Below are 27,918 nucleotides of genomic sequence, written 5' to 3'. Positions count from 1 at the left end.
TTATGTTACACACTCAGAGCTCAACCTCTTGCTCCCTGAGTATGAGGACCTGATCTGTCTGGGGTTCTCTTCAAAACAGGGTGTAGAGCATGCAACCAGAGGAACAGGGCTCAAAAACACAGGCCAACCAATCTTACATGTATACTGTAACATAAACACAGTGCTAGACACAATAAAACTGGGCAGATTAAACTCACTATGGTGGGTACAAAGGACCAGAGTTGGGCTACAGGTGGCAGCGTAGCTGTGGGTGTCACCCAGGTGTGGGAGGGGTCCCCTCAGGCGTGCACTTTCTGAAGGGGTGCAGGACCACTGTCGTGGGCCGGGCCGTCCGGTGTGGGCTGCTGGGCGGCGTAGAGGGAGGCCTTTCCCTGGTGGGGCCTCGGTGGGCGTGTCGGCCCTCGGGACTGTGGCCGAACAGGGCGAGCAGGCACGCGGCCTTGCGCCTGTCCTCGAAGGAGGACAGCTCGCCTGCTGGGCTGGGAATGTCTTGGCCGGGAGTTCCAGGGGCATCCCTGGATGGCTGGGGGCTGCGGCCTTGCCTTTGTCAAGAGGCCATCAGGGGCTGCCTGCAGCGTCTCTTCCTCTGGGAGTCCGGCAGTGACGGGTGATGTTGGGGCGCTGGCTGCAGTGAGCGTATCCCCAGGCTCACTATGGGGCTGCTCCAGACCCTCTCCAGCAGTGACCCCGCTGGGGTGCTACCTCTGTCCCTTGGGGTGTAGGGAGAGCAAGAGGGACATCCCATTCGGCCTCTGGAAGAGTGAGGCAAGCAAGGGGCATTACCCTTAAGGGGCATCACAGGGGTAGTGGACGAGGGAAGTACAGTGGCCTTTCCCTCCCCGACGGGCACAGTGGGCGCTGGCACGGTTCCACTGAACCCTGGGACTGCAGGCGAGAGGAGTACAGTGGCCGTCCTCTCCCCGACTAGCACAGTGGGCATTGTCACGGTCCTACTTGGGACTGTGGCTACACGAGTCCCACCCTGATCCTGGCGAGTGCTGGTCTGGGTAGAGAGTAGTGCAGCGGGGTGGCGTACCTACTGAGGGCACTGTTGAGGGGAAGAGGGGCGCATGGTGGCAGGGGATATATGCCCATCTTGCTCGGGCCCTTTCCGCACCTCCCTACGGTCTCCCCTTGGTGCTGGTATTTCACCTAGTACCAAAAAAGCACCATTAAAAGCGCCAACACTTATGTGCAAAGTACCAATATACAGCTGTACATAATACCACATGATATCACAGCTATCCTCATCCCAGTACCTAATTGTTCTTTATACTGTTGGATGAGACGGAGTAGAGAGGATGGAGAGTGAGAGACTAACTAGGAGAGTGTATGTGAGTGAGGTGGAGGACGGAGAGGGAGGGGAAGGCCAAGGATGAGATGGAGGGATGGAGTGGAGTGACGAGGAGAGTGTATGTGAGTGAGGTGGAGGGGGAGGCCAAGAATGAGATGGAGAGATGGAATGGAGAGGTATATGAGAGAGGGAGGTGTGAGCTGGGAGCAGGGAAGTGAAATGGCAGAGGACAGGGTGACATGGAGGCGATTTGTTTGTGGCCACCCCTTACATGATTAAGGCGTCTGGCGATAGATAGATACACATGTAGTTGATCCATCATAACAAGTGCAAATGTTGGGTGGGAGAGAGAGACACGTTAGATATATCAATAGATAAATTAACATGTCCTATGGGAAAAAATAAATCACTATGAATCAGCTGCTCGTAACCCTCTCTCACCAACAGGGGTCCAGATACATAATAATACAGCAAAATACAATGGCATGAAGTTTATTAATACAGTACATACGTCAGCAGGTTTAGAGAAACAGTAAAAAAAAAAAAAAAAAATCCATAACATTCTTCCTCATTTGGATCATAACTTTTCCAAGTCAAAATTTTACACCCGTTTTCAAAATTATCTTAAATTCAGGACGAAAAAAAAAATAATATATCGCCTCAGCCCCTCCCCTTTTTATTCAATTTTTCCATTGTTATTTCCTACCACAAAATTTCCCAAGGCCAAATTTTAACCGTTTTCAAAATTATCTTAAATTTGGGATGAAAAACTCAATACATAATCTCATTTTTTTTATTTCATTTTTTCCACTGTATTTCCCTGCATAAAATTTTTAAAATCAAAATGCTCCAACAGTTTTCAAAATATTAAGTTCTAAGGCCATTATCTTAAATTCAGGACAAAAAAAAATATTATATATTTTCTTTCCTCTGAGTAATATTATCACTAATTTTTTGTCATTGGTATTCCCAGGCACAAAATTTTTAAATGTCAAAATGCTCCACCAGTTTTCAAAATTATCTTTTATACAGGACCATTAAAAAAATAACCACATAAATAATAATATATAATTTCTTTATTCATCTGGGTAATTTCACCACTAATTTTTCCCCTATTATTTCATAGCACAAAATTTTTCAAATCAAAATCCTCCACCAGCTCTCAAAATTATCCAAAATTCAGGGAAAAAAAAAAAAAAAAAAAAAAAAAAATTCATCAGCGTAATATAACTAATTTTTTTCCCCATTTTTTCGTAGCACAAAATTTTCAAATACAAATGCTCCAAGTTTTCAAAATTTTCCATCCTCTGGCCACCATCTTAAATTCAGGACTCACAGAATTTCATGTTTTTTTTGTTTTTTTTATTTCATCTGAGTAATATCACTATTATTTTCCTATTTTTTTATTTGAGTATTATTATTATTATTATTATTATTATTATTACTATTGGTATAATTATTATTATTATTATTATTAAAATTATTTCTAGTTTTTTAAAAATTGTAACACTCCTATGGCAAGTCCAAAAATTCATAATAATAATAATAATTATATATAATAATCATAATAATCCATCCATCCGTTCATCATCATCTAATAATAATAATAATAGATGTACTAATAGTAGTAGTGGAAGTAATAATTATAATAATGGATGTACTAATAGTAGTAGTGGAAGTAATAATAATAATAATAATAATAATAATAATTGATGCACTAATAGTAGTAGTGGAAGTAATTATAATAAATGTACTAATAGAAGTAGTAAAGTAGTAATAATAATAATAATAATAATAATAATAATAATAATAGTGTGAAGATATTGTATTTCAAGATTCTATACAGTTTATATACAGGGGGAGCCAGAAATAGAGAGAGAGAGAGAGAGAGAGAGAGAGAGAGATGGGCTCCCCCTGAACCGAAATTTCTGCTATTACCCGAACATTGATACGAAGATGATATTTACGTCGACGCACAAGAAGCCGAGAGGAGAAGGAATTACCACGCTGACACCCACCACAGGGGCACTACCGGGGACCATATCGAAGCTCTCAGGCACATAGGACTCGGCCAAAACACAGAGCGGCCCAATATTACCGAACATAAACATACGATGTGTAGGCGAGGTTAGCAGTCCGCGGAGTTAGCAGTCCAGGAAGTTCGCAGCCATAAGCAACTCCAAGGCGATCTCTGGGGCTATGGGGAACTCTGGGATTTCAGTTGAGCTGTTGGTGTAGCGGACCTTGTAGGTGAAGTACATGCAGACCTTCTGAAGTACGTGTGACCTGTGAATGGAAAGGAAATACAGCCAATCTTTCCCATCATCAAAAAATATATGTTGATGAAGTTCAGAGGGAGAGAGACACTGCTAATAGCTTGTAGGTGAAGTACATGCAGACCTTGTGAAGTACGTGTGACCTGTGAATGGAAAGTACAAAAAACTATATACTGATGAAGTTCAAAGGGTAAAAGACACTGATATGAGCTGATATTCTTTGTTTACTTTGTAGGTGAAGTACATGTACATTTTCTGAAGTACATGTGACCTGTCATTGGAAGGAAATACAAAAAAATATATATACTGATGAAGTTCGAAGGGTAAAAGACACCGATATGAGCTGATATTATTTGTTTACTTTGTAGGAGGAGGCCGTAGCACAGGCCGAACAGGGTAGTACTCCCGAGGGGAATGGGAATGCTGGTGATAGGGAGAGCTGGAGCTCCTGTTTCACTAGCTATCTAACCATCCCCCTTTGCTAACCTTTTCAGTGTGACAGTAACATGGAGAGTAGACCAGCATACTCTCCCAAACATTTCCTCTAACTATCTATGCACTACACCACATGCACTTCACATTTCACACAACGTATCCCACTAAGTTACAGGGGTTGGCACCAGCAAAGCATGCGGCCAGAAAACTTTGCCCCCGCTACCTAGTGGCGGACTTCTGGGGGGAGGCGTGACGGGGGTTCCGCCAGCATAGATCGTGGGTCCAGGGCGAGATGGGGCTCGGGCCTGTGCTAGAGGGTACAGGGCATTGCGGTTCCCAGGCTGCCGCTTCCGCCCAATAGAGAGGGGCCCGAACCTGGGAGTAGCGCCCCAAGAGGCTGCCCTATCAGTGGGTGTATAATGGCAGGATAGTTGCAGTGCCAAGGCGCGCTTGGAGGGTGTCCCTGCAGCTGTCCTGGCAGGGTGCCCCGAGGCCACTACCACAGCCACTGGTAAGCTGATGGGCTAGGGGTCCCAGATCCATTGCCTGGACCTGGGATTGTGCAGTGAGTGGGACCTGTGCTGTGTCTGTCCCCCTTTATTAATACTGAAGATGACAAAACAAAATAAGTTCCAAAGCAAGCCTGAGGACAGTAAATCACCCATGGGGATGAGGGTGGGTTCATGGAATGTGGGAAGATTGAGGGGAAGAGCAGGGGACGCCGTTGAGGCATTCAGTAGGAGGTAGGTGGATGTGGCGTGTTTGCAGGAAGTCCGGTACAGGGGTGGATCAGCCAGAAAGATTGTTGGGAAGGACTGTTGCTATAAGTTGTTTTGGGTGGAATATGTTATGAATGTTTTGAGAGTAAGCGATAGGATATTGGTAGTGAAAATTCTGTTGGGTAGAAAGGTAGCAGCGATTATATCGGCATATGCACCACAGGCAGGATTAGATGAAGCAGAGATAGATAGATTTTGGGATGATTTAATACGTGTAGTGGGTGGTATGCGAGATGATGAGATAGTGATTTTGGGAGGGGACTTAAATGGTCATGTAGGTGAAGCAGCACAAGGTTATGAAGGAGTGCATGGGGGATGTGCGTATGGTCTAAGGAATGCAGAAGGGGAAAGGATACTCGAGTTTGGGGAGGCAACGGACATGATTGTGTGCAACACATATTTTAGGAAAGGAGACAGTAGGTTAATTACATATGAGTCTGGGGGAAATAGCAGTCAGATAGATTATTTTCTGGTTAGGAGGGCTGATAGGAGGTTAGTGAGGGATGTTAAAGTTATAGGAAGTGAGGAGTGTGTGCAGCAGCACAAACTATTGATTTGTGATATGGTGCTTAAAGAACAAGTGATGAAAAAGAGGACTTATGTACCTAGGAGGAAAATATGGAAGCTGAAAAACCAAGTAGTAAGGGATGCCTTCTATAGCGAGTTGAGGAGAGTGGTGGCTGAACAGGGAGCTGTAGACAGAGGCGTTAATGAACAGTACAGGGCCCTCAAGAACAATTTCTTGAGAGTTACTGATGTAACAGAAGGGTGGACAAGAGGACCACCAAGACATAAAGTAACTTGGTGGTGGGATGAGGGTGTAGAAGCTGCAGTTAAGGAGAAAAGAAGGCTTTTCCGGGAATGGAAGAAGGGTGGTAGCAAAGAGGAATATTTGGCTGCCAAGCATTGGGCTAGAAGAGAGGTATACAGGGCAAAGTCTGAGTCACAGAGACTATTACTTGATAACCTAAATCATGGGGAAAGGAAAAATATGATATTTAGGGTGGCAGGTCAGGTGAAGAGGGATAATCGGGATATTATAGGTGAGCAGTGCGTGAAGAATGATGAAGGAAGGGTAGTGGTGAACAGTGAGGATACTAAATATGCATGGAGAGAGCATTATAACCAGTTGTTGAATGAGGAGTTTGACTGGGACAGGGAAGGTTTGGAGCCAGCAGATCCAGTGTCTGGCCCTTGATCTTTGATTGATACTGCTACTGTGAGTGAGGCAATAGGCAGGATGAGGGTAGGGAAGGCAGCAGGTGTGTCTGGGTTGACTGCCGAAATGCTGAAGGCCTCAGGCGATATAGAGGAGAGTTTAGTCACTGACCTGATAAATAGGATTATTTATGAGTGTGTTGTCCCAGATGATTGGCTGTAGAGTGTAATTGTAAATGTGTATAAAGGGAAGGGTGATGCCCTGGAAAGAGGAAATTATAGAGGTATAAAGCTTTTAGATCAGAACATGAAGGTAATGAAGAGAATTTTAGAAGGTTTGATTAGAGAAAGAGTGAATATTGATGAGATGCAGTTTGGGTTTATGCCAGGTAGGGGGACCACTGATGCTATATTCATTGTTCGACAGCTTCAGGAAAAATATATTGGTAGGAGAAGGGATCTTTATTTTGTTTTGTTGACTTGGAAAAGGCCTTTGACAGAGTCCCTAGAGAGGTGGTGAAGTGGGCAATGAGAAAGCTTGGCTTGGAGGAGTGGCTGGTTAGGCTGGTTATGGCTATGTATGTGGGTGCTCACACCCAGGTAAGAGTGAATGGAGATTTGAGTGATGAGTTTTCCGTGAATGTTGGTGTGCATCAGGGGTCAGTCTTGCGTCCCATGTTGTTTATCATGGTACTTGAAGCCCTTTCACGTGACTTTAGAAACGGACTCCAGTGGGAGTTGTTGTGTGCTGATGATTTGGTGTCGATTGCAGAGAATGAAAGGGAGGCGGAGGAAAGGTTTAGGAAGTGGAGAGATGGTATGGGGCACAAGGGTTTAAGGATAAATGCAGATAAAACAAAAGTGATGATATCTAGGGTTGGTGGTGGTACTGTCAAAGACGAGGGAGAGTGGCCATGTGCAGTTTGCCACAAGGGTGTGGGAAGTAATTCCATCTTGTGCAGTGTGTGTGATAAATGGATGCATAAGAGATGTAGTGATATCAGAGGTAGACTGCGAGATAATGCTGATTTTATGTGTATGGCATGTTGGGGTGAGCAGGTGGAGATTGTCAGACGTGAAAGGATTGAACTTGCTGGTGAATCTCTTGAGTGTGTGGAAGAGTTTTGTTATTTGGGAGACATGCTGTGTGCTGGAGGTGGGGCTGGAGCTAGCTCTGTGGCTAGGGTGAGAAGTGGTTGGAAGAAGTTCAGGAAGTTCTTGCCTCTCCTGACATTGAGAGGACTCTCCCTACATGCTAAGGGGTCTTTGTATGCAGCATGTGTTAGGAGTGTAATGCTGTATGGTAGTGAGACCTGGGCAGTGAAGGAGGAAGATATTCGCCGGCTCAGACGTACAGAAATGACAATGATTAGGTGGATGTGCAGTGTGTCCCTGCGTCAAGGCCTGGAGGGGCTGGGTTTACGATGGAAGAGTTGAGAGGTAGGATGGGACTGGAGTGTATTGATGTTGTGATGAGGAGAGGTAGATTGAGATGGTCTGGACATGTGGAGAGGATGGGGGATGATAATTGGGTGAGGAAGGTGAGAAGTGTTAATATTGGGGGTGGGGTTATGAGGGGTAGACCGAGAAAGACATGGGACAAGATCATTAAGTGTGACCTCAGGGTTAAGGGACTGAACAGGGAGGCTGAAATGGATCGTGCAGCGTGGAGAGCCGCCATCAGGTGACCAAGGCCGACACATGCAAGCATGTTGGAGCCTTTAAAAACGAAAACAAAAACAAAAACAAAAACATAGGTGAAGCACATGGAGGCTTTCTGAAGTACGTGTGACCTGTCAATGGAAGGAAATACAAAAATATATATATATCGATGAAGTTCGAAGGGTAAAAGACACTGATATGAGCTGGTATTCTTTGTTTACTTTGTAGGTGAAGTACATGGAGGCTTTCTGAAGTACGTGTGACCTGTGAATGGAAGGTAATACCACAAACTATATACTGATGAAGTCTGAAGGGTAAAAGACACTGATATGAGCTGGTAGTCTGTGTACTTTGTAGGTGAAGTACATGCACATCCTTCTGAAGTACGTGGGACCTGCCGATGGGAAGGAAATCGGTAAATCTTTTCTATCTATTTATCTATCTATTGCCAGATGCCTTAATCCCATAAGGGGTGGCCACAAACAAATCACCTCCATGTCACCCTGTCCCCTGCCATTTCACTGCCCTGCTCCCAGCTCACACCTCCCTCTCTCATATACCTCTCCACTCCATCCCTCCATCTCATCCTTGGCCTCCCCCTCCCTCTCCCCCCCTCCACCGGATTCACATACACTCTCCTCGTCAGTCTCTCTCTCTCCATATACACTCTCCTCATCAGTCTCTCTCTCTCTCCCTCTCTACTCCATCTCCATCTAATTCTTGGCCTCCCCCTCCCTCTGCCTCCCTCCACCTCACTCACATACACTTTCCTCATCAGTCTCTCACTCCCCATACTCTCCACTCCATCCCTCCATCTCATCCTTGGCCTCCCCCTGCCTCCCCCCCCCCTCCACCTCACTCACATACACTCTCCTCGTCAGTCTCTCACTCTCCATCCTCTCCACTCCATCCCTCTATCTCATCCTTGGACTCCTCCTCCCTCTCCCCCTTCCACCTCACTCACATACACTCTCCTCATCAGTCTCTCACTCTCCATCCTCTCCACATGGCCAAGTCTTTCCTATCATCTTCCTATTTCTCCCATCTTTCCTGTCACTTCTTATTGCTTTTCTTTCCTTTACAGGTGGCTTTACATTGAGTGACAAGCCAAATGGTTTTGCGTAAGCCAAGAAACCATTTACAACACTGGGTGGTAACCATATAACCAAACCATACGTGTTCCCTACGTGTCAACAAGTGGGTTGGTGGAGGGTTAGTGCCCCTCCCTGTAAAACAAATAACTCAAAGTCAAGGGCCACCCCTTACGGGATTATGGCGTCTGGCAATAGACAGAGAGAAAAATATATGGAATCTAAGGATGGATGGAAAATCAGTCAATTGTTTCCATTATATAATTTCGTTTATAAAGGCTCCAACCTGCTTGCATGCGCCGGCCTTGGTCACCTAATGGCGGCTCTCCATACTGCTTGATCACTGGCAGCCTTCCTGTTCAGTACCTTATGACTTCTTCCCAGGTTTTTTCAGGCTCTCCAAGCTGCTTAATCTCTGGCAGCCTCCCTATTCAGTGCCCTATCACCTGAGGTCACACACTATAACTTCTTCCCAGTTTTTTCTCAGGCTCTCCATCCTGCTAGATATCTGGCAGCCTCCCTATTCAGTGCCTTATCCCTGAGGTCACACTCTATGGCCTCGTCCCAGGTCTTTTTTGGTCTGCCTCTCACAACCCCACCCCCAACATTCACATTTCTCACCTTCCACACCCAAATGTCATTCTCTTTCTCTCTCTCAGTCTGTCTGCCACTCTCCCTCTGTCAGTGTCTGCTGCTCTCTCCTTTCCTCTGTCAGTCTGTCTGCCTCTCTTTCTCTCTCTATTTACTGGAACACATCGTAATCCCATGAGGGGTGCCCACAAACAAATCATCTCCACGTCACCCTGTCCTCTGATTTTTGGCTGCCCTCCCCCCAACTTACACCCCTCCTCTCTCATATACCTTCCACTGCATCCCTCCATCTCATCCTTGGTCTCCTTCCCCATCTCACACCCCCTCTTGCCTACCTCTCCAGTCCATCCCTCCATCTCATCCTTGGTCTCCCTCTCCCTCTCTTCCTCAATCTCACTCACATACACTCTTCTAGTTGGTCTCTTGCAAGTGTCGGTAAGTAAGCAGCTATCACCTACAGAGAGATTTAGTTGTATGTATGGATGTGTGTGTGTGTGTGTGTGTGTGTGTGTGTGTGTGTGTGTGTGTGTGTGTGTGTGTGTGTGTGTGTGTGTGTGTGTGTGTGTACAGTAGAACCCCATCACTGCCAAACTCAGAATTGCCAACTTCACTAATCAGCGAGTTTTTCCTTTAAGAAATGCTAAGAATTACAAACATTGGCACGACGCTTAGTTTAAACTTAGCGTGTGGTGGTACAGTACAGCATGACACGGGCAGAGGACACAGCCGTTGTATACTGTACTGTCACTGGCGGCCTTTCTTGAATACTCTCAGTGACGGTGTTGTTGTAAAGTGTTAGTTATGCCTCCAAAATGTCCTGCACCACCTTCATGTAGTAAGCCACAGCCCAGCAAGCATCCCAAGAAAACCTTAACTCTTGAGTAGAAATTGAAAATCCTTGATATGGTGAAAGAAGGACAATTGAATTTGAACTGAAATTGAAGTGAACGAAAGTGCTGTGCGGTACCTTAAAAAACAAGAGGCCCAAACACGGCAGCTGTGACTACGAGTGTTGGTGGTGGCGCCAAAAATGCAGCAAATATTTGGGACAAAGTGGTAACACATGAAGTGGCACTCTCTTTGTGGCTAGATGATTGTACAGGCAAAAATGTGTCACTGGATTCAAACCTGATCCGTAGAAAAGCTAAGGACACAGCTAAGGCAGGCTGTGCAACACACCCTGACCCAATGTTATTCACGCAAGCTAGGGCTGGTTGGATCATTTTCAAAAGCAGTTTTCACTGAAACATGTTATAATTTATAGTGAATCAGTGTCTGCCAATCACAAGGCTGCCATAGCCTATCCAGCTGTCCTAATAAAGGTGATCGATGAGAAGGCCTACAAGCCAGGACAAGTTTTCAGTGCTGATGACACCTCCTGGTTCTGGAAAAAAATAGCTGCCAGAACAAATATAAGTTAACAGGAGGTGATGCACTGGGTGTTAAGGCTGCAAAGGATTGATATGTTCTCCTTATATGTGGCACTGCAGCAGGCCATATCATCAAGCCAAGCCTTATCTACAGGGCGGCACAGGCCATATCATCAAGCCCAGCCTTATCTACAGGGCAGCACAGGCCATATCATCAAGCCCAGCCTTATCTACAGGGCGGCACAGGCCATGTCATCAAGCCCAGCCTTATCTACAGGGCAGCACAGGCCATGTCATCAAGCCCAGCCTTATCTACAGGGCAGCACAGGCCATGTCATCAAGCCCAGCCTTATCCACAGGGCGGTGAATCCAGGGGCTTCGAAAAACTGAACAAAATCATCTCTGCCTGTTTACTGGATGTTCTACAGCAAAGCCTGGACGACCCAACTTGTGTTCAGTGACTGGTTTCAACAATGCTTTATTCCTGAGGTCAGGCGGTACCGCAGTGATCAGGGACTGCAATTCACAGCTCTCATCTTAGACAATGCCCCCAGCCACCCAGATCCATGGCACTTAGAAGCTGAGGGGGCTGAGGTTATGTGCCTGCCTCCAAACACCACCTCACACACACACACACACACACACACACACACTCATTCCTGTAAAGGTACAATTAGGTAAGAACAATTAGGTAAGAACACACACACACACACACACACACACACACACAAATGAGGACAGTAATAAAGGATAGGATGTCTGCATGGAGGGAAGTAACAAGTGGAGTCCCTCAAGGCTCGGTGTTGGCGCCAGTAATGTTCCTGATTTACGTAAATGATAGGATAGATGGAGTAAACAGTAATGCAACTCTGTTTGCTGATGATGTAAAAATCTTGAGGAAGGCAGAGGTTGAGGAGGATTGTAAAATGCTGCAGGAGGATCTGGTTAGGATACATGATTGGAGCCAGACATGGGAAATGAAATTTAATGTAAAGAAATGTAAAATATTGGAAATGGGTAAAAGTACCAGGAGGCCATCACTGAATTATTTATTGGGTAATGAATTGTTGAACATAGAGGATGGAAGTAATGCGAGTATAAGTGGCTGGGGAATGGCTGGGAGAAGAAGGGAGGTGAGAAAACAGGAAGAAATCAGTAGGATAGAAGTTGTGGAAGCAATGAAGAAAGTTAAATCGGGGAAAGCCCCAGGAATTGATGGAGTGTGTGGTGAAATCCTGAAGCATGGGGGAGAGATAGTAGTAGAATGGATGTGGAAGATGTGCAGATTGGCCTGGGAGGAAGGTATAGTCCCGGAGGATTGGAAGTCAGGTATAATTATTCCCTTGTACAAAGGAAAAGGGGAAAAAGAAGTGTGTGGTAATCATAGGGGCATTTGTCTTCTTAGTATAATAGGAAAAGTGTATGGTAGGATACTTATTGACAGAGTTAGAGAAAGAACAGAGAAATTAGTTGGAGAAGAACAGGGAGGCTTTAGGAAGGGAAGAGGTTGTGTGGATCAGATATTCATTCTTAGATCTTTAGTGGAAAAGTTTCTAGAGAAGGGAAAGAAGTTGTATGCGGCTTTCATGGATTTGGAGAAAGCATATGACAGGATGGATAGACAAGGATTGTGGAAAGTGTTAAGAATATATGAAGTAGATGGGAAGTTGTTGAATGCTGTGAAGAGTATGTACGATGTTGCGAAGGCTGCAGTGCGTGTGGATGGTGAACTAAGTGAATTTTTCTCTTTGAAAGTTGGGTTGAAACAGGGATGTGTCATGTCTCCATGGTTGTTCAATCTGTACATGGATGGGGTAATAAAAGAGGTACAAGGTAGGGTAGTGGATGTTGGAGTGGCCCTGGTGAGAGAGGATAGTGTTTGGAAACTCCCTGTACTGTTGTTTGCAGATGATACTGTGTTGTTGAGTGAAGACGAAGGGAAGCTGCAAGGCTTGGTGGATGAGTTTGGGAGAGTGTGTAAGAAACGGAATCTAAAGGTGAATGTAGGGAAGAGTAAAGTGATGGTCTTTGAGAGAGGTGAAGTCAGTGAATGTACAGCAAGGTTGGATGGTGAGGAATTGGAAAATGTGAGTACGTTTAAGTACTTGGGTAGTGTGATGAGTAAGGATGGAGGTTTGGAGGGTGAAGTGCTTGAAAGGGTACAGCAGGGAAGAAAGGTTGCTGGTTCTTTGAAAGCAGTGATAAGAAACAGGGAAGTGAGCATGGAAGTGAAAAAGTTACTACATGACAGTATTCTGATACCAACTCTAACGTATGGAAGTGAAGCTTGGACGTTGTTGGAAGGACACAAGTCAAGAGTGAGAGCAGTGGAAATGAGTTATTTAAGAGGAGCCTGTGGAGTCACATGGAGAGACAGGCTGACGAATGAGGATATAAAAGAGCGTTGTGGTGTGGATGTGGATGTGATAGGAAGCGTTATGAGGAACACACTGAGGTGGTTTGGCCATGTGGAGAGGATGGAGGGTGAAAGACTGATGAAGAGAGTGTATGTGAGTAAGGTGGAGGGGGGAAGAGGGAGGGGGAGGCTGAGGATGAGATGGAGGGATGGGGTGGAGAGGTATATGAGAGAGGGGGGTGTGAGTTGGGAGCAGGGCAGTGAAATGGCGGGGGACAGGGCGACTTGGAGGCGATTTGTTTGTAGCCACCCCAAACAGGATTGAGGCATCTGGCAATAGATAGATAGATAGAATTAATCACAAAAATGAGAGAAGAGAAAGATTTGGGAGTGCTGGTCCAAGATAGTTTGTCACCAGAAAAGCACATTAACAAGACAGTTGGAGAGACTTATAAACTCTTGACTAACATAAGAGCAGCATTTCATTATATGGATGAGGAGATGATGAAAAAATTGATAGTGGCCATGATCCGCCCCAGGTTAGAATATGCAGCAGTGGTGTGGTGCCCACACAAAAAGAAAGATATAAACAAGATTGAGAGAATACAAAGAACAGCAACCAAGATGGTCCCCAGTCTGGCAGATCTGTCATACAGAGAGAGACTGGAAAAGCCGGATTTGCCTTCCTTAGAGGAAAGGAGAAAGAGGGGAGACATGATTGCAATATTCAGGACCATGGTGGGAGTAGTTAAAATTGACCGAGAAGATCTGTTGTTATGGGATAAGAGAGCAACAAGAGGACATGGAATGAAATTGATAAAGTCAAGCTGCTTGAAGGATATCAAGAAATATAGCTTTCCTTACAGAAGTATAGACTTATGGAATAGCCTGGACAAAGAGATCATCCAGTCTGAAAACCTAAATGAGTTTAAAGCTACATTTGACTTACTGAGAAACAGCGACAGGAACCCACGAGCACAGCACATTTCGTGTATATCACAATTAAGTATATTGGGTAAATACATAAATATCTGGAACGACTTAGACAAAGAGGTGGTGCAGGCGAAAAACATTCATGTGTGTAGACTAGATAAATGTGGATATGGAGACAGGACAACATGAGCATTGCTCAATTCCTGTGTACTACAAATAGGTAAATACAAACAGGTATACACACACACACACACACACACACACACACCTGCTTCCAAACACCACCTCCCTTATCCAGCCCAGGGATCAGGAAGTAATTCACACACTGAAGGCCCTGTACACCCATCAGACAGGCAGAGAACTGTCAAAGCCATGGATCATGACTCTGAGTTTCACCTTCCAATATATTGGTGCAATTTCAACACTGCAGACATATCAGTATCTTGCAGTCTGTCATGATGGGACTGAAAAAGGAAACAGTCAACACACGCTGGAAGAAACTGTGGCCAGAGTGTGTCAACAATCATGAGGGCTTCTCATCACCTGATATTAACTCAGATGCTATGGATAAGATTTTGAAAATGGTGTGCATTGTGGGTGGGGAAGGTTTTGATGATGTCAGTGTAGAAATTGATGAACTGACAAAGTGTGCCAGTGAAGAAGAGGAAGATGCAGAGGAAGGTGTTGCAGTTGCAGAAGAGGATGAGGGACTATCCCTTGAATGTCTGGCAGTGTAAAGGACCAAACTGAAACTTAACAAATTAATCACAGTGGTCTGGCCAGGATTTGAACTCAGGCCCTCGTGCCTCAAAAGCACGCACATTACCACTGAGCCACAGAGAGGAACCCTGCTTTGCCTCTAAGCAATGCTGGCATTTATACACCCCAATACAGCGGGGCTGATGTGTACACTAAAAGTAGTGAGTGAGAAAGTTTATGCGTGGGATACTAATGTGCAACCAGTCCTCAAAGTCCAGCATGGGTTAGATGAGGTCATAGCTCCTTACAAAGCCATGCTTAATGAAGAAAGAAAGAGCACAGCCACCAATAACTGTTTTTCAAGAATAAAACCACCTTGTCCTGCCCAGCTACCATTAGTACTTCACCTGTCACTGTGGCCAGAGGAAGGATGGAAGGAGGGCAGCAACCTGCAGCCATGACAACATACAGGATGACCCAGAGGAGCCAGCCACTGAACCCGAGCTTATCTAAGCTTGCCTTGCCGTGCAGTACCCTTCACCACTCATTGTCATCACGTACTGCACTGCCCCCATCATCATCATCATCATTATACAGGCACAGTAAACTGTAGTAACTGCATTAGTATACAGTATTTTCACAGTCTAAGCCAATATATAGTCAATTTATGATTTTAAATATGTTTATGAGTAATGCATTACAGTGTCAGGGGTTCATAGGCTACACAATTACTGGTATATGGGTTTGGAACATAACCCTTGCTACTTTGGCCAGAGTACTGTATGTATGTATGTTTAAGTGGAGATTCTTTAAGTGTAATGTAGGTGGTTGTTTTTTAATGCGAGGAAGAAGGAACCAAAGGCTGAGCCTGCAAAACAGTTCCTTCCAAGAAAAAAAAAAAAAATACAAAAGAGAGCCAAATTCAAGATCCTTTCATTTTGAGATGCCTGGACACACTGCGTCTGAAAGACTGGAGATCATAGGAAATAGGAAATACAGACAGAAGGAGACAGTTCCAGTGTTGACCTGCTGCATACATTAAGGGCTGGGAGTAACAGTTAACTCCTGCATTACACAGTTGGACAGAAAAGGCAGGAGAGATTGTTGCCAGATGGGTATGTATGTGTATTTATACAGTATGTGTATCTATACATGTATGTACATGTGTATGTGAATATGTATGTGTGTGTGTGTGTGTGTTTATGTATGTGTGTGTGTTTATGTATGTGTGTATGTATGTATGTATGTATGTATGTCAGTACTCTGTGTATGTCTAAGTATATATGCATATAAGAAAGTATGTGTGTGTATTTATGTATGTAAGTACAGGTTATCACTTAATTCACACGAACTTTTTTCACACGATTTCGGTTATCCACAAATTTTTCGTACAATAATTAAAACAAAATTATAGTATTCAAATAAGTAATTTCAATATACAAGACAAATAAATAAAATATAAAAAATGCCTACCTGCTGCCCGTGTGCACACATATATGTATGTGTATGTGTGTGTACGTGTGTGTGTATGTGTGTGTGGGAGCCTGGGAGATCGGTCTACCACGCACCACACAGTCAGTTTGAATCCGACAGTCGAATCATGCATGTCTTGCAAATCGTTATTTGTGGCTTATTTTTCTGCCTTCCAGTAATTGCTTGCCTTGTCTGTCAACATGGGGCATAAGTGTGGTGCTAGTGATGCATGTGGTAACACACCAAAACTGTCTTGTAAAGTGATGTTGCTGACAGAGAAAGTTAAAGTGTTGGACAAACTTCAGGGAGGAATGTCGGCGACAATTCTCCGTCAGGACGATTCCCCGTCATTTATTTACATACCAGTTTATTTAGCAAGTACAGTACACTAGTTTTTTACTTATGTGAGTTATAAAATCCCCCTGAAAATTAGTTATTAAAGTATTAATTAATCAATAATAAGTATATTAATAGAATGACAGGGTATTGTCCATGTTTTGACGGTGAATTGACTTGATGGTGAATTGTCTCAGAACCGTATGTTTGGGGTGAGTCAACTGTTCATACAATAAAGAAGGCAGAACGTAGCATACGGGAGACAGTGAGGGCTAGTGCACCAGACTGCTAAAGCGTCTCCACCTACGCCTGTGAATTGTCTTGTAACCGCATGTTTGGGGTGAATGAGTCAACTGTTCATACAATAAAGAAGGCAGAATGTAGCATACGGGAGGCAGTGAGAGCTAGTGCACCAGACTGCTGAAGTGTCTCCACCTACGCCTGTGCTTGTCAGGTTTCAGTTTTAAATTTGGTACATTTTTGTTGTTTTTAATACTTAATGCTAGTTTATAAGGTGTATGTAGTGCATAAACAGTATTATTCAGATGTAATATATGTATAGACATGCGTAATTATGTGCACACAAGGGCAGAACATATACGCGAATTTACCACATACGTGAAGGGTCTGGGAACCTAACCCTCGCGTGAATTAAGGGCTTACCTGTACTGAATATGTATGTATGTATGTACACATGTATATGTATGTGTGTACCATTTGTGTTATATCTCTATGTATGTATGTACATGTATGTGTATCCTTTTTGCAATTTGTCCATATGTATGTATATGTATGTACTGGTATGTATAAGGAAGACAGTGTACTCTAGAAGGGCAGTCACCTGAAATCAGTGTTAATAATAATAATAATAATAATAATAATAATACATCCATCATCCAATCCCACATTGCTCCATGAGGAGCGTAAGAGCCCGGGGCTAGGCACTTGGTCCCAACATGATGAGTGAAAAATAATAATAATAATGACAATAATAATAATAGCGATGATAATAATAATAATGACAATAATAATAATAATAATAAACCCCAACCACCCCTTGGATATAAACCTGCACCGCCTCAATCTGATTGGAGCACCTTAATTACCCACTAAACCACCAGGCGCCATAATTTGGTTATATGGTTACCACCCAGTGTAGTAAATGGTTTCCTGGTGTACAGGAAACCAATCGGCTTGTCACTCAGTGTAAAGTCACCCACAGGCAGAAGATGGAGGAAAGAATGAAGGAAAGAAAGACAGAAGAGGGAGTGTAAAGTTACCCACAGGCAGAAGGAAGAGGAAAGAATGAAGGAAAGAAAGACAGAAGAGGGAGTGTAAAGTCACCCATAGGCAGGAGGAAGAGGAAAGAATGAAGGAAAGAAAGACAGAAGAGGGAGTGTAAAGTCACCCACAGGCAGGAGGAGGAGGAAAGAATGAAGGAAAGAAAGACAGAAGAGGAAGTGTAAAGTCACCCACAGGCAGAAGGAAGAGGAAAGAATGAAGGAAAGAAAGACAGAAGAGGAAGTGTAAAGTCACCCACAGGCAGAAGGAAGAGGAAAGAATGAAGGAAAGAAAGACAGAAGAGGAAGTGTAAAGTCACCCACAGGCAGAAGGAAGAGGAAAGAATGAAGGAAAGAAAGACAGAAGAGGGAGTGTAAAGTCACCCACAGGCAGAAGGAAGAGGAAAGAATGAAGGAAAGAAAGACAGAAGAGGGAGTGTAAAGTCACCCACAGGCAGAAGGAAGAGGAAAGAATGAAGGAAAGAAAGACAGAAGAGGGAGTGTAAAGTCACCCACAGGCAGAAGGAGGAGGAAAGAATGAAGGAAAGAAAGACAGAAGAGGGAGTGTAAAGTCACCCACAGGCAGAAGGAAGAGGAAAGAATGAAGGAAAGAAAGACAGAAGAGGAAGTGTAAAGTCACCCACAGGCAGAAGGAAGAGGAAAGAATGAAGGAAAGAAAGACAGAAGAGGGAGTGTAAAGTCACCCACAGGCAGAAGGAGGAGGAAAGAATGAAGGAAAGAAAGACAGAATAGGGAGTGTAAAGTCACCCACAGGCAGAAGGAGGAGGAAAGAATGAAGGAAAGAAAGACTGAAGAAGAAGGAAGGAAAGAAGGAAGGAGACGAAAGGACAGAAACCTGAGAGCAGCATTACATCGAGTGGATTATAATAATGACAATAATAATAATAATAATAATAATCCATCTATCTAGTGCCAGACGCCTTAATCCCATAAGGGGTGGCCACAAACAAATCGCCTCTATGTTGCCCTATCCCCTGCTATTTCACTGCCCTGCTCCCAGCTCACACACCCCTCTCTCATATACCTCTCCACTCCATCCCTCCATCTCATCCTTGGCCTCCCCCCCCCTCTCCCCCCCTCCACCTCACTAACATTTTTTTTTTTTTTTTTTTTTTTTTGTCCGACTCTGGTCATAGGCTTCACAGCCTGCACTCAAGGTCCGGTAGTCCTTCCTACATACCATGCACCTCTACATGTCACCACTTCGGCGTCAACACCCACTGTCCAAATTGAATACATGATAGGGCTGTCTCATACAGGACTGATGTATTGGTATTAGCGGGGGTATTTTCATGACACGTCGGCGGGTCTTCTGGTAGATTGGTAAAGTCTGCTTTTATGAAATTCAAATCCTTAAACTGTTCCCTGCCCCAGTGGGGATTTGAACCTGGGTCTGGTAGGACTCCTGGCCACCTCTCTAACCATCAGTCACTCACTCTCCATCCTCTCCACGCCATCCCTCCATCTCATCCTTGGCCTCCCCCTCCCTCTCCCCCCCTCCACCTCACTCACATACACTCTCCTCGTTAGTCTCTCACTCTCCATCCTCCCCACATGACCAAACCACAATCACATGGGCCTTTATAACTAAACAATCTCCTACCAATCCCTGAACCAGCTAAATTATTGTGCCTGAACTACTGCTAACACCTCGGTACAGTGTTATTACCCTAACGGTACTACTGGTCGTTACTGAAGGTAAATACTTTAGGTAAATACTTAAGGTAAATAACAGTAGCTTGTATCATAAAACTTGAACCAAATTTCCACTACGGACTAAACACTTCAGCTGCAACTACCTATACTATAACAACTACAACCACCACCACTACTACAAATACTACTACTATTACAACAACTACAACTGCTACTACTGCAACTACAACTACACTCAATCCTCCTAAATTGCGTGTTCATAAATCATGGATTCATAAACTGTGGCTAAGTGGCCATCAGACTGCCGGCAACCTTAAATCACTGTTGTCACAAAAATCGTGGACCTAGGCACCCAAGTGGGCTTTTTCTGAGGAGAACCGTAAACCGTGGCATTCAAACTGAAAATCGCGACCCAACAACCAATCACCATGTGTCCCTGGTGGCATAATGGTATGTGCATACTAATGCCGCCATGTTGTTCTTGTTCTTCCCGCCAGTCCGCACACTACAGACCATTGCCGTGGAGTACGAGAGCTACCTGCCCCTTTTGTGCACCTTCCCCCCCGCCTCCTACCTGCCATGGCCCCTTCCGACCCCCCGATGAAGCGCACTAAGCAGTATGGCATCAAGAAGCTGCCGCCATTGTCATAGAGTCAACGTTTGGAGCTCATTTGTTGTGTTGAGAAGGGAGCACCCCCACCTCATGCTGAGAGGTTCTAAGTTCTTCCCAACACCACCCCACTTCATTCACTTAAGCAATTTCATCATAGGATTAAGGTGAGATCCCTTAACATGGCTTATTTCTATTAAATACATGCACTGAATATTCCTAAATTTGTATGTTTGTGTTTGATGGTGCCTAGATAGGTGTAGGTAGGGTGCTGTGGGGGGTGGTTGGCCAGAGTCCAGACCCTAATTCATTTTTCACATAATGGTTATTATTTATAAACCACGGAATTTGTAAATCGAGGCAGTAGTCCAGACCCAAATTGCCGCGATTTACGAGGATTGACTGTAGAACAACTACAACCACTACTACTACTACTACTAGCTATTACTACTACTACTACTACCACTATAGTAAAAATCCTTCAGTCCAACACCCGATGGTCTGGAAATCCCAATGGTTCGGACTTTTCAACCCAGGGTCATTTTTAGCTTTTTTGGGTAAGAAATTGAGATAAAATACGAAAAAAATAGAAAACTATTGAAAAATAGTTGAAAGTGGTGCACCAAACTATCCAATTCTGCACCCAAAGCTTAGTCAACAACCCGCGTCGACATTCTGGAGGTTCCAAATCTTCCCGAGTGTATGTTTACCCAGCTGATTGTGCGTGTTGTACGTTCCATGCGATGTCTACCACATTTGCTTGTTCTTTTTGTCAGTATTTCACTAATGGCTCCTACTACACCACCTACTACTAGTGAGAGGAGGAAGCATGTTACAATTAGTATTGGTAGGAAATTAGAAATAATACAACGGCTGGAGAAGGGTGCACTGGTGAAGGACAATGCGGGAGTTTAATGTAGGCCGGTCAACCATTTATGACTGCAATAATAAATCCAAGGAACTGAGGGAATATCCCACGAGACGACAGTCTATGAAGGGATGTGAGAAAAAGAAAACTCTTAAGCAACCAGCACTGGCACAGTTAGACACAGTTCTTTATAAGTGGGTTTGTGGAAAACGATGTGAAGGCAAGACTAGCGGTGGGTTAATGATTACTGAAAAGGCCAAACCATTCTGTAACTCTGATAGTCCGGAGAATCTGATAATTCAGACAGTCTGTGGGCTGCTGCAGTCCGGATTAACCCTAGAATGCTTACGTTATTATCCTCACAGTACTGCTTTCGCCGGGAGAATTTTACCCAATTTTGGAAAATTAATAAAAAAAATTTTCATTCATTCATTCATTGCCAGACGTCATGTACTCCAAACGGGGTGGCCAAGGGCTTAGAGTTAATTGTTTTACAGGGAGGGACACTAATCCTCCACCAACCCCACTTGACACGCAGGGAGAACGTTATGCCAACAGCAACTGGTGTTCCCAGGCGGTCACCCATCCAAGTACTAACCAGACCCAAAGTAACTTCGCTGATTGGACGGGAAGCGGTGTACCCAATAAAAAATACTTAGACAAAATTTGTATAAAATTTGACAATGCAGATATCAAAAGTAACTCATATACTTCCTTCTTACATAGTAATAACCATCAGGAAGAAAATACATTTTACCTGAATTTATCTAAGAGGTACTAAAAAAAATGCTTTTTTTTTATAACATGAACATTAAAATAAAAAACACTAACTATGGGTTCAATTGCCACTGGGCTTGGTGGCCCCCTCCTTGGGACGTTGAAGCTTAAGACTAGGTAGGTGGCTCCCCTCACATATCACCCTGGCCTGAAATGGGGGAAACGAAAAAAGGGGCAATGTCGGGTAAAAAACACTTTAAACCCAAATATCCTGGTGATAAATGCGAGATGAAACCACAGCACTACCTATGTAGGTAGGGGGTAGGGTGGATTGAAGGTATAGGGAAGGACAGCTCCAAAGCTCTTATCATAACAAAATAGCAAATAAATAAATCGCCGAACAGGGAAATTTACCCGACGTAAGCATTCTAGGGTTAAAGGACTTTACTGTACTATTATTACTACTACCATCACCACCACCACCACCACCACCACTACTACAACTACTAATACAACAACTACAGTACTATAACTACAACCACCACTACTACTACTACTACAACCACCACTACTATTACTACAACTACAACCACCACCACCACTACTACAGTCACTACAACAGCTACCACTACCACCACCACCACTACTACTACAAGAACTACTATTACTATTATTCCTACTACTACTACAACCACACCACCACCCACCGCCACTACAACTACAGCTACAACCACCACCACCACCACCACTACTACTAAAAATACAACAACAACTATTACTTCTACTACTACAACCACCACCACAATCACCACCACCACAACCACCACCACCATCACCACCACCACCACCACCACACTTACGGTATCTCTCTGAAGTTCACCTCGTTGGTCTCATTCTCTGAAAACTGGCCGGGCCCCGAGAGCATGGCCTTGATGGTGCCAGAGGTCAGCGCGTGGTCTCGCTTGACGATAAACTCATGGCCGTCGGACGATATCAGCTTGACGTACATGGCGTCGGGCCCCTCACACCCCCCGTACACACGCTCCTCGTCCTTGTTGTCGTCGCCCATTGTGTCTGTCTTTTTTATCTGAGACACAAATTTGATTATGAGAATCCACTGTATTTTATCTATCTGTCTATCGTGTGGCTATTTTATCTATCTATCTAGTGGCTATTTGATCTATCTATCTATTTATCTTGCGGCTATTTTATCTATTTTATGTTTATCTCCATCTATCTATGTTAGGGCTATTTTATCTATCTTGTGGCTATCTTATCTATCTACCTTATGGCTATTTTATCTATCTATCTTGTGGCTATTTTATCTATCTATCTATTTATTGTCAGACACCTTAGCCTAATCCCATAAGGGGTGGCCACAAACAAATCACTTCCATGTCACCCTGTCCCCTGCCATTTCACTGCCCTGCTCCCAGCTCACACCCCCCTCTCTCTTATACCTCTCCACCTCACTCACATACAATCTCCTAGTTAGTCTCTCACTGTCAATACCTCTCTATTCCATCTCATCCTCGGTATCCCCCTCCCTCTCCATCTCACTCACATACAATCTCCTAGTTAGTCTCTCACTCTCAATACCTCTATTCCATCTCATCCTCGGTCTCCCTCTCCCTTTCCACCTCACTCCAGGGTTGGTGATTTTTTTTTATTAAAAAAATAAATCAATGATTTGTTTTATTTATTCATTTGATTTTTTTATTTATGTGATTTTTCTGTTTATTATATAGGTAATGTTATTTTCTGTTTATTATATAGGTAATGTTATTTTCTGTTTATTATATAGGTAATGTTATTTTCTGTTTATTTTATAGGTAATGTTATTTTCTGTTTATTATATAGGTAATGTTATTTTCTGTTTATTATATAGGTAATGTTATTTTCTGTTTATTATATAGGTAATGTTATTTTCTGTTTATTATATAGGTAATGTTATTTTCTGTTTATTATATAGGTAATGTTATTTTCTGTTTATTTTATAGGTAATGTTATTTTCTGTTTATTATATAGGTAAGGTTATTTTCTGTTTATTTTATAGGTAATGTTATTTTCTGTTTATTATATAGGTAATGTTATTTTCTGTTTATTATATAGGTAATGTTTCAAAATCAGTATAATGAATACTGCACACTTCATGTCCTGTCTGTCCACTGAATCCAGATAGACAGCTACTGTACCTGTTCCAGTGGTGTCTGTACACTGCTGGTTAAGGCTGAGTTGGCAGTGGTAATCCAGGCAGCATATTGCAAAGCTGATTATATTACCACACAGAACAATATTATTATTATGCCATGGCCTTAAGTGACCCAGCACAGCCTACCTAGTCTTATGGCTTGGGTTTGGCTTTATGGCTTAGTATTTCACAGGTACATGTCAATGTCTTAGTGTCACAAATGTATAAATATTTCTTCTGTCATACAGTGTAGCAATGTCTAATGCCACCATCCCCCAAACCTGCTGACTGTATGCTTAAGTATCTGAATAAAGGAATGCCAACACAAAGTGTTACACTACTTTATAAACCTTATATTTTATTTTTGTTAGCTTTTAGATTTTAAAAAAAAAAAAAAAAAAATCATTTATTTTTTTTCCCCACTAAAATCAATGATTTAATTAATACCACCCCTGCCTTACTCACATACAATCTCCTAGTTAGTCTCTCACTCTCAGTGCCTCTGTACTTCATCCACTCTCAATACCTCTGTACTCCAGCTCATCCTCAGTGTCCCCCTCCTGACCTGATCTCACCTAACAATCTAGCCTCCTAATTCTAAAATTTAAACTAAGAGTGAGGCACAGGGAACATGATGACCCTCTCCATCCTCTCCACATGGCCACACCACCTCAGTGTATTTCTCCTGCCACTGCCCATCACATCCATATACACCAAAGGAAAATGGTGATGGATACCAAAAAAATAACTAACCTAACCTAACCTTGGACTCTTACCTTAATCTGGGGCTTAGAAATAGGTTAGCTGAGAAATAGGTTAGCTGAGAAACAGGTTAGCTGAGAAATAGGTTAGCTGAGAAACAGATTAGTTGAGAAATGTTAGCTGAGAAATAGGTTAGCTGAGAAACAGGTTAGCTGAGAAACAGGTTAGCTGAGAAACAGGTTAGCTGAGAAACAGGTTAGCTGAGAAACAGGTTGGCTGAGAAATAGGTTGGCTGAGAAATAGGTTGGTTGAGAAATAGGTTAGCTGAGAAATAGGTTAGCTGAGAAATAGGTTAGCTGAGAAATAGGTTAGCTGAGAAATAGGTTAGCTGAGAAACAGGTTAGCTGAGAAACAGGTTAGCTGAGAAACAGGTTAGCTGAGAAACAGGTTAGCTGAGAAATAGGTTAGCTGAGAAATAGGTTAGCTGAGAAATAGGTTAGCTTACAAAATAGGTTAACTGAGAAATAGGTTAGCTTAGAAATAGTTAACTGAGAAATAGGTTAGCTTAGAAATAGTTAACTGAGAAATAGGTTAGGATATGGTTGCTGTAAAAAGGAAATGGTTAGGATCTTGGCAGCTACAATTTAGTGGCGGCTGCCGTGTGACCCTAACCACGGCCAAACTAAAAATAATCTGCAACGAAAATGCCACAGGTGTCCTACAATTTTCTAAAACATCGAAAAAATGCATCAAACTCTCATATTCCTGTGGCTGGCTGAAGCTATAATAAATTCAAAATAACCGCTTACCAACACAAAAATGGACAAAAACAGAAAACTGGACTAATGGCAACTGAAATGGTACGGTCCTTCTGTATCTTAAATAACACCTACATATACCAAAAATACAGCTAAATTTTATGCGTGAACTTTTCTAATTTTTTCACGAAATCATATCAGTTACACACGCATGATTCCTCAAAATTGTACCCATTTCTTGTGGGGAAAAAGAATTGATAACGGCAAAGGTGGACTGTGGCTGAACTTCATTTAGTACAGCAAAAAAAATATATAAAATAAACTAAAACTGAGTAACATAATGAAAAACGTGAATAACATGGGAGTACTTCAGGAATTACCGGTCTGCTATGATTTTCCCTAACTTAAAATCGGTCATTACTAGGCAAATTTTTATAAGTTACTTTGACCCTGACAACACTATACTCAAAACAAAGCCCACAGACCACAGAACACGTATATAATGATAAAAATGATCAGTATGTCACAGTATTTCAATTAAAACTGGAAATATACAGCGCCTTACCTGCCTCAACAGCCCGAGAACTGGAACAGCCCAGCCGTGGCCAGGGTTACCAGGTCAGCTTCGACCAGCCCGCTAGATATGTAGCAAAAGAGAGAGAGAGAGAGAGAGAGAGAGAGAGAGAGAGAGAGAAAAAAAAAGTAAAGCCAAATCAATGACTTGACTGATTTACTTAAATTTCCATGGTTCTAAAAGTATAAAAAGTAAACATACAACTAAAGGTGCAGCAAAGGGCCAGTAGTGGCTTATAAATAAAGTGGGACTGACCAGTGTATAATCACCCAAATCAATCTCCCACTAACTCCTATGTGTAGCAGCAGCAATAAGTTTGAACAGAAAATGATGTAATAATTATATTTCCAGCGAACGAAGCTCCGAAAATTTCAATCTAAACAAGACAAATTTAGCAGGAAACAAGCAAATATGGGAACACTGGAATCAACTACCGTCCTCGACTAGGGCTTCGTTTTTCTAATTAAATTATGCCTGTCAGACTAGAAACGTTTAAAATTTTTATTCCCCTAATTAACGATGATAATCCTTTTCACAGTGAAACTATCCTTTTCACAGTGAAACTGTCAATCTTAATAAAATACCCGCCGCCGCCGGACCAGTCTCACCCTCACCCCGCCACCCCCCACCCCACCACCAAGCCACCACCACACCACAACCCAAGGAAGACACCACGGCGGGGTTAGTGATCGAGGACAAGAGGGTCAGCAGGACACCTCTGTCCAGAGCCCCTCTTCCCCGCAACTGTCACAACACCACAACACCAGTGAGCGGGAAGAGACAACGACCCTGCAGGCGGTCCAGCCTGCAGCAGGTTCGGGGTGGGGCTGATCCAGAGTCAGTCCTAGGCAACACCGCGGTACGGCCACCGTACGTACCGGGGAAGGAACGGTCACCGTACGCCCTTCAGTTGTTTCCCCCTGTGACACCGCCATCACGGCCACCGTACGTGAAGGGGGAGGGAGTGGCGACCGTACGCCCCTCAGTCACAGCCACCTCTGGGGACGGCCTCGGGGCGTTAGTTATTGAACGCGCCCCGACTGGCAGAGAGAGGAATAGTGGAACCGCGATCACGGCCACCGTACATGACGGGGAGGGAGTGGCCACCATACGCCCCTCATCCACTATTACCTCCTACGGGAGTAACGCCTTAGGTACTTCCCGAAGGGCAGGCAGGCCCACAGCTACGGCCTTAGCGCGTGCAAGGGTAAGTAGACCCTCGGCTATGGCCACAGCACGTCTCGGAGAGGGCGCTGCCCCTGTGCACCCCTCTACTGCCTTTTCCTCCTTCGGGAGCAGCACCGCGTTCATGGCCACTGTACGTGACGGGGAAGGAGCGGCCACTGTACACCCTTCAGCTGTGAGCCCTAGGAGTCACGAAACCGCATTCACGGCCACCGTACGTGACGGGGAGGGAGCGGCCACCGTACACCCCTCATTCGTGACTCTGAATGCCCCCCCAGAGCAGGAGGTCCCTTGCGCTGCCGACCCCTTTCCTCTCGGCTGTGTGGGACGCCCTTTGTCTCCCCCCAGGAGCAATTCCCCAGATGTGCTGGCGGAGTGGTGGCGTGGCCCAGTCCAAACCCTATCACTTACCCCTGGGAGGTCCTTTTCCCTGATGGACACCCAACGGAGGCAATGCCGCAGTTCACCCTTGATGGCGCCTCTTCCTGTAGGCGGCCGCAGTCCCCTGACTCCCAGGTCTGGCCAGCAGCCCCCAGGCCCAGACAACCCAGGCTCTCTCCCTCCTAGGAGCCAGAGGCGCCAGGCCCACCTCCTGCAGCTGTTTGGCCCCAGTCCCGAGGGCCACCCCACAGGTCGAGGCCCCCAGACCGGAGGGCCACCCCACAGGTCGAGGCCCCCAGACCGGAGGGCCTCCCTGCACCTCATCGGCGCACCCCCAGTGTGAGGGCCACCTCTCAGGTCGAGGCCCCCAGATCGGAGGGCCTCCCTGCACCCCAACGATGACTACCACCCGGGCAGTGACGCCCCTACGGACAGTGCACTGCCCCCTATAGAAGGGCTCCCCGTTGGGCCCCTCTCTCACACTCAGGACGCACAGCAGGTGATACCCCAAGAAAATACGGG

The 27,918-nt window shown here is 44.3% G+C and overlaps 1 protein-coding gene across 2 annotated transcripts; it reads right to left on the bottom strand.

Moving 5' to 3' along the window:
• Window positions 1-1,781: 1,781 nt before the first annotated feature.
• EloC (transcription elongation factor elongin C) lies at window positions 1,782-25,840 on the bottom strand. Of its 2 annotated transcripts, none has more exons than XM_080269045.1 (3): window positions 25,822-25,840; window positions 22,466-22,692; window positions 1,782-3,580 (listed from the first exon to the last, which is right to left on the bottom strand). In XM_080269045.1, the coding sequence occupies exons 2-3, from the start codon at window positions 22,672-22,674 to the stop codon at window positions 3,439-3,441; spliced, it is 351 nt and encodes a 116-aa protein (XP_080125171.1). In that variant the 5' UTR covers window positions 22,675-22,692; window positions 25,822-25,840; the 3' UTR covers window positions 1,782-3,438. The 2 variants fall into 2 exon arrangements, with proteins under 2 accessions (XP_080125171.1, XP_080125172.1); XM_080269046.1 differs by having other exon boundaries at window positions 22,466-22,683; window positions 25,812-25,836.
• Between the last annotated feature and the right edge of the window lie 2,078 nt (window positions 25,841-27,918).

Source organism: Coenobita brevimanus, chromosome 31 (genome assembly GCF_032717465.1).
Source record: "Coenobita brevimanus isolate Jiangsu-jjx chromosome 31, ASM3271746v2, whole genome shotgun sequence".
Taxonomy (NCBI): domain Eukaryota; kingdom Metazoa; phylum Arthropoda; class Malacostraca; order Decapoda; family Coenobitidae; genus Coenobita; species Coenobita brevimanus.
This window is presented reverse-complemented; position numbering and strand designations above follow the sequence as displayed.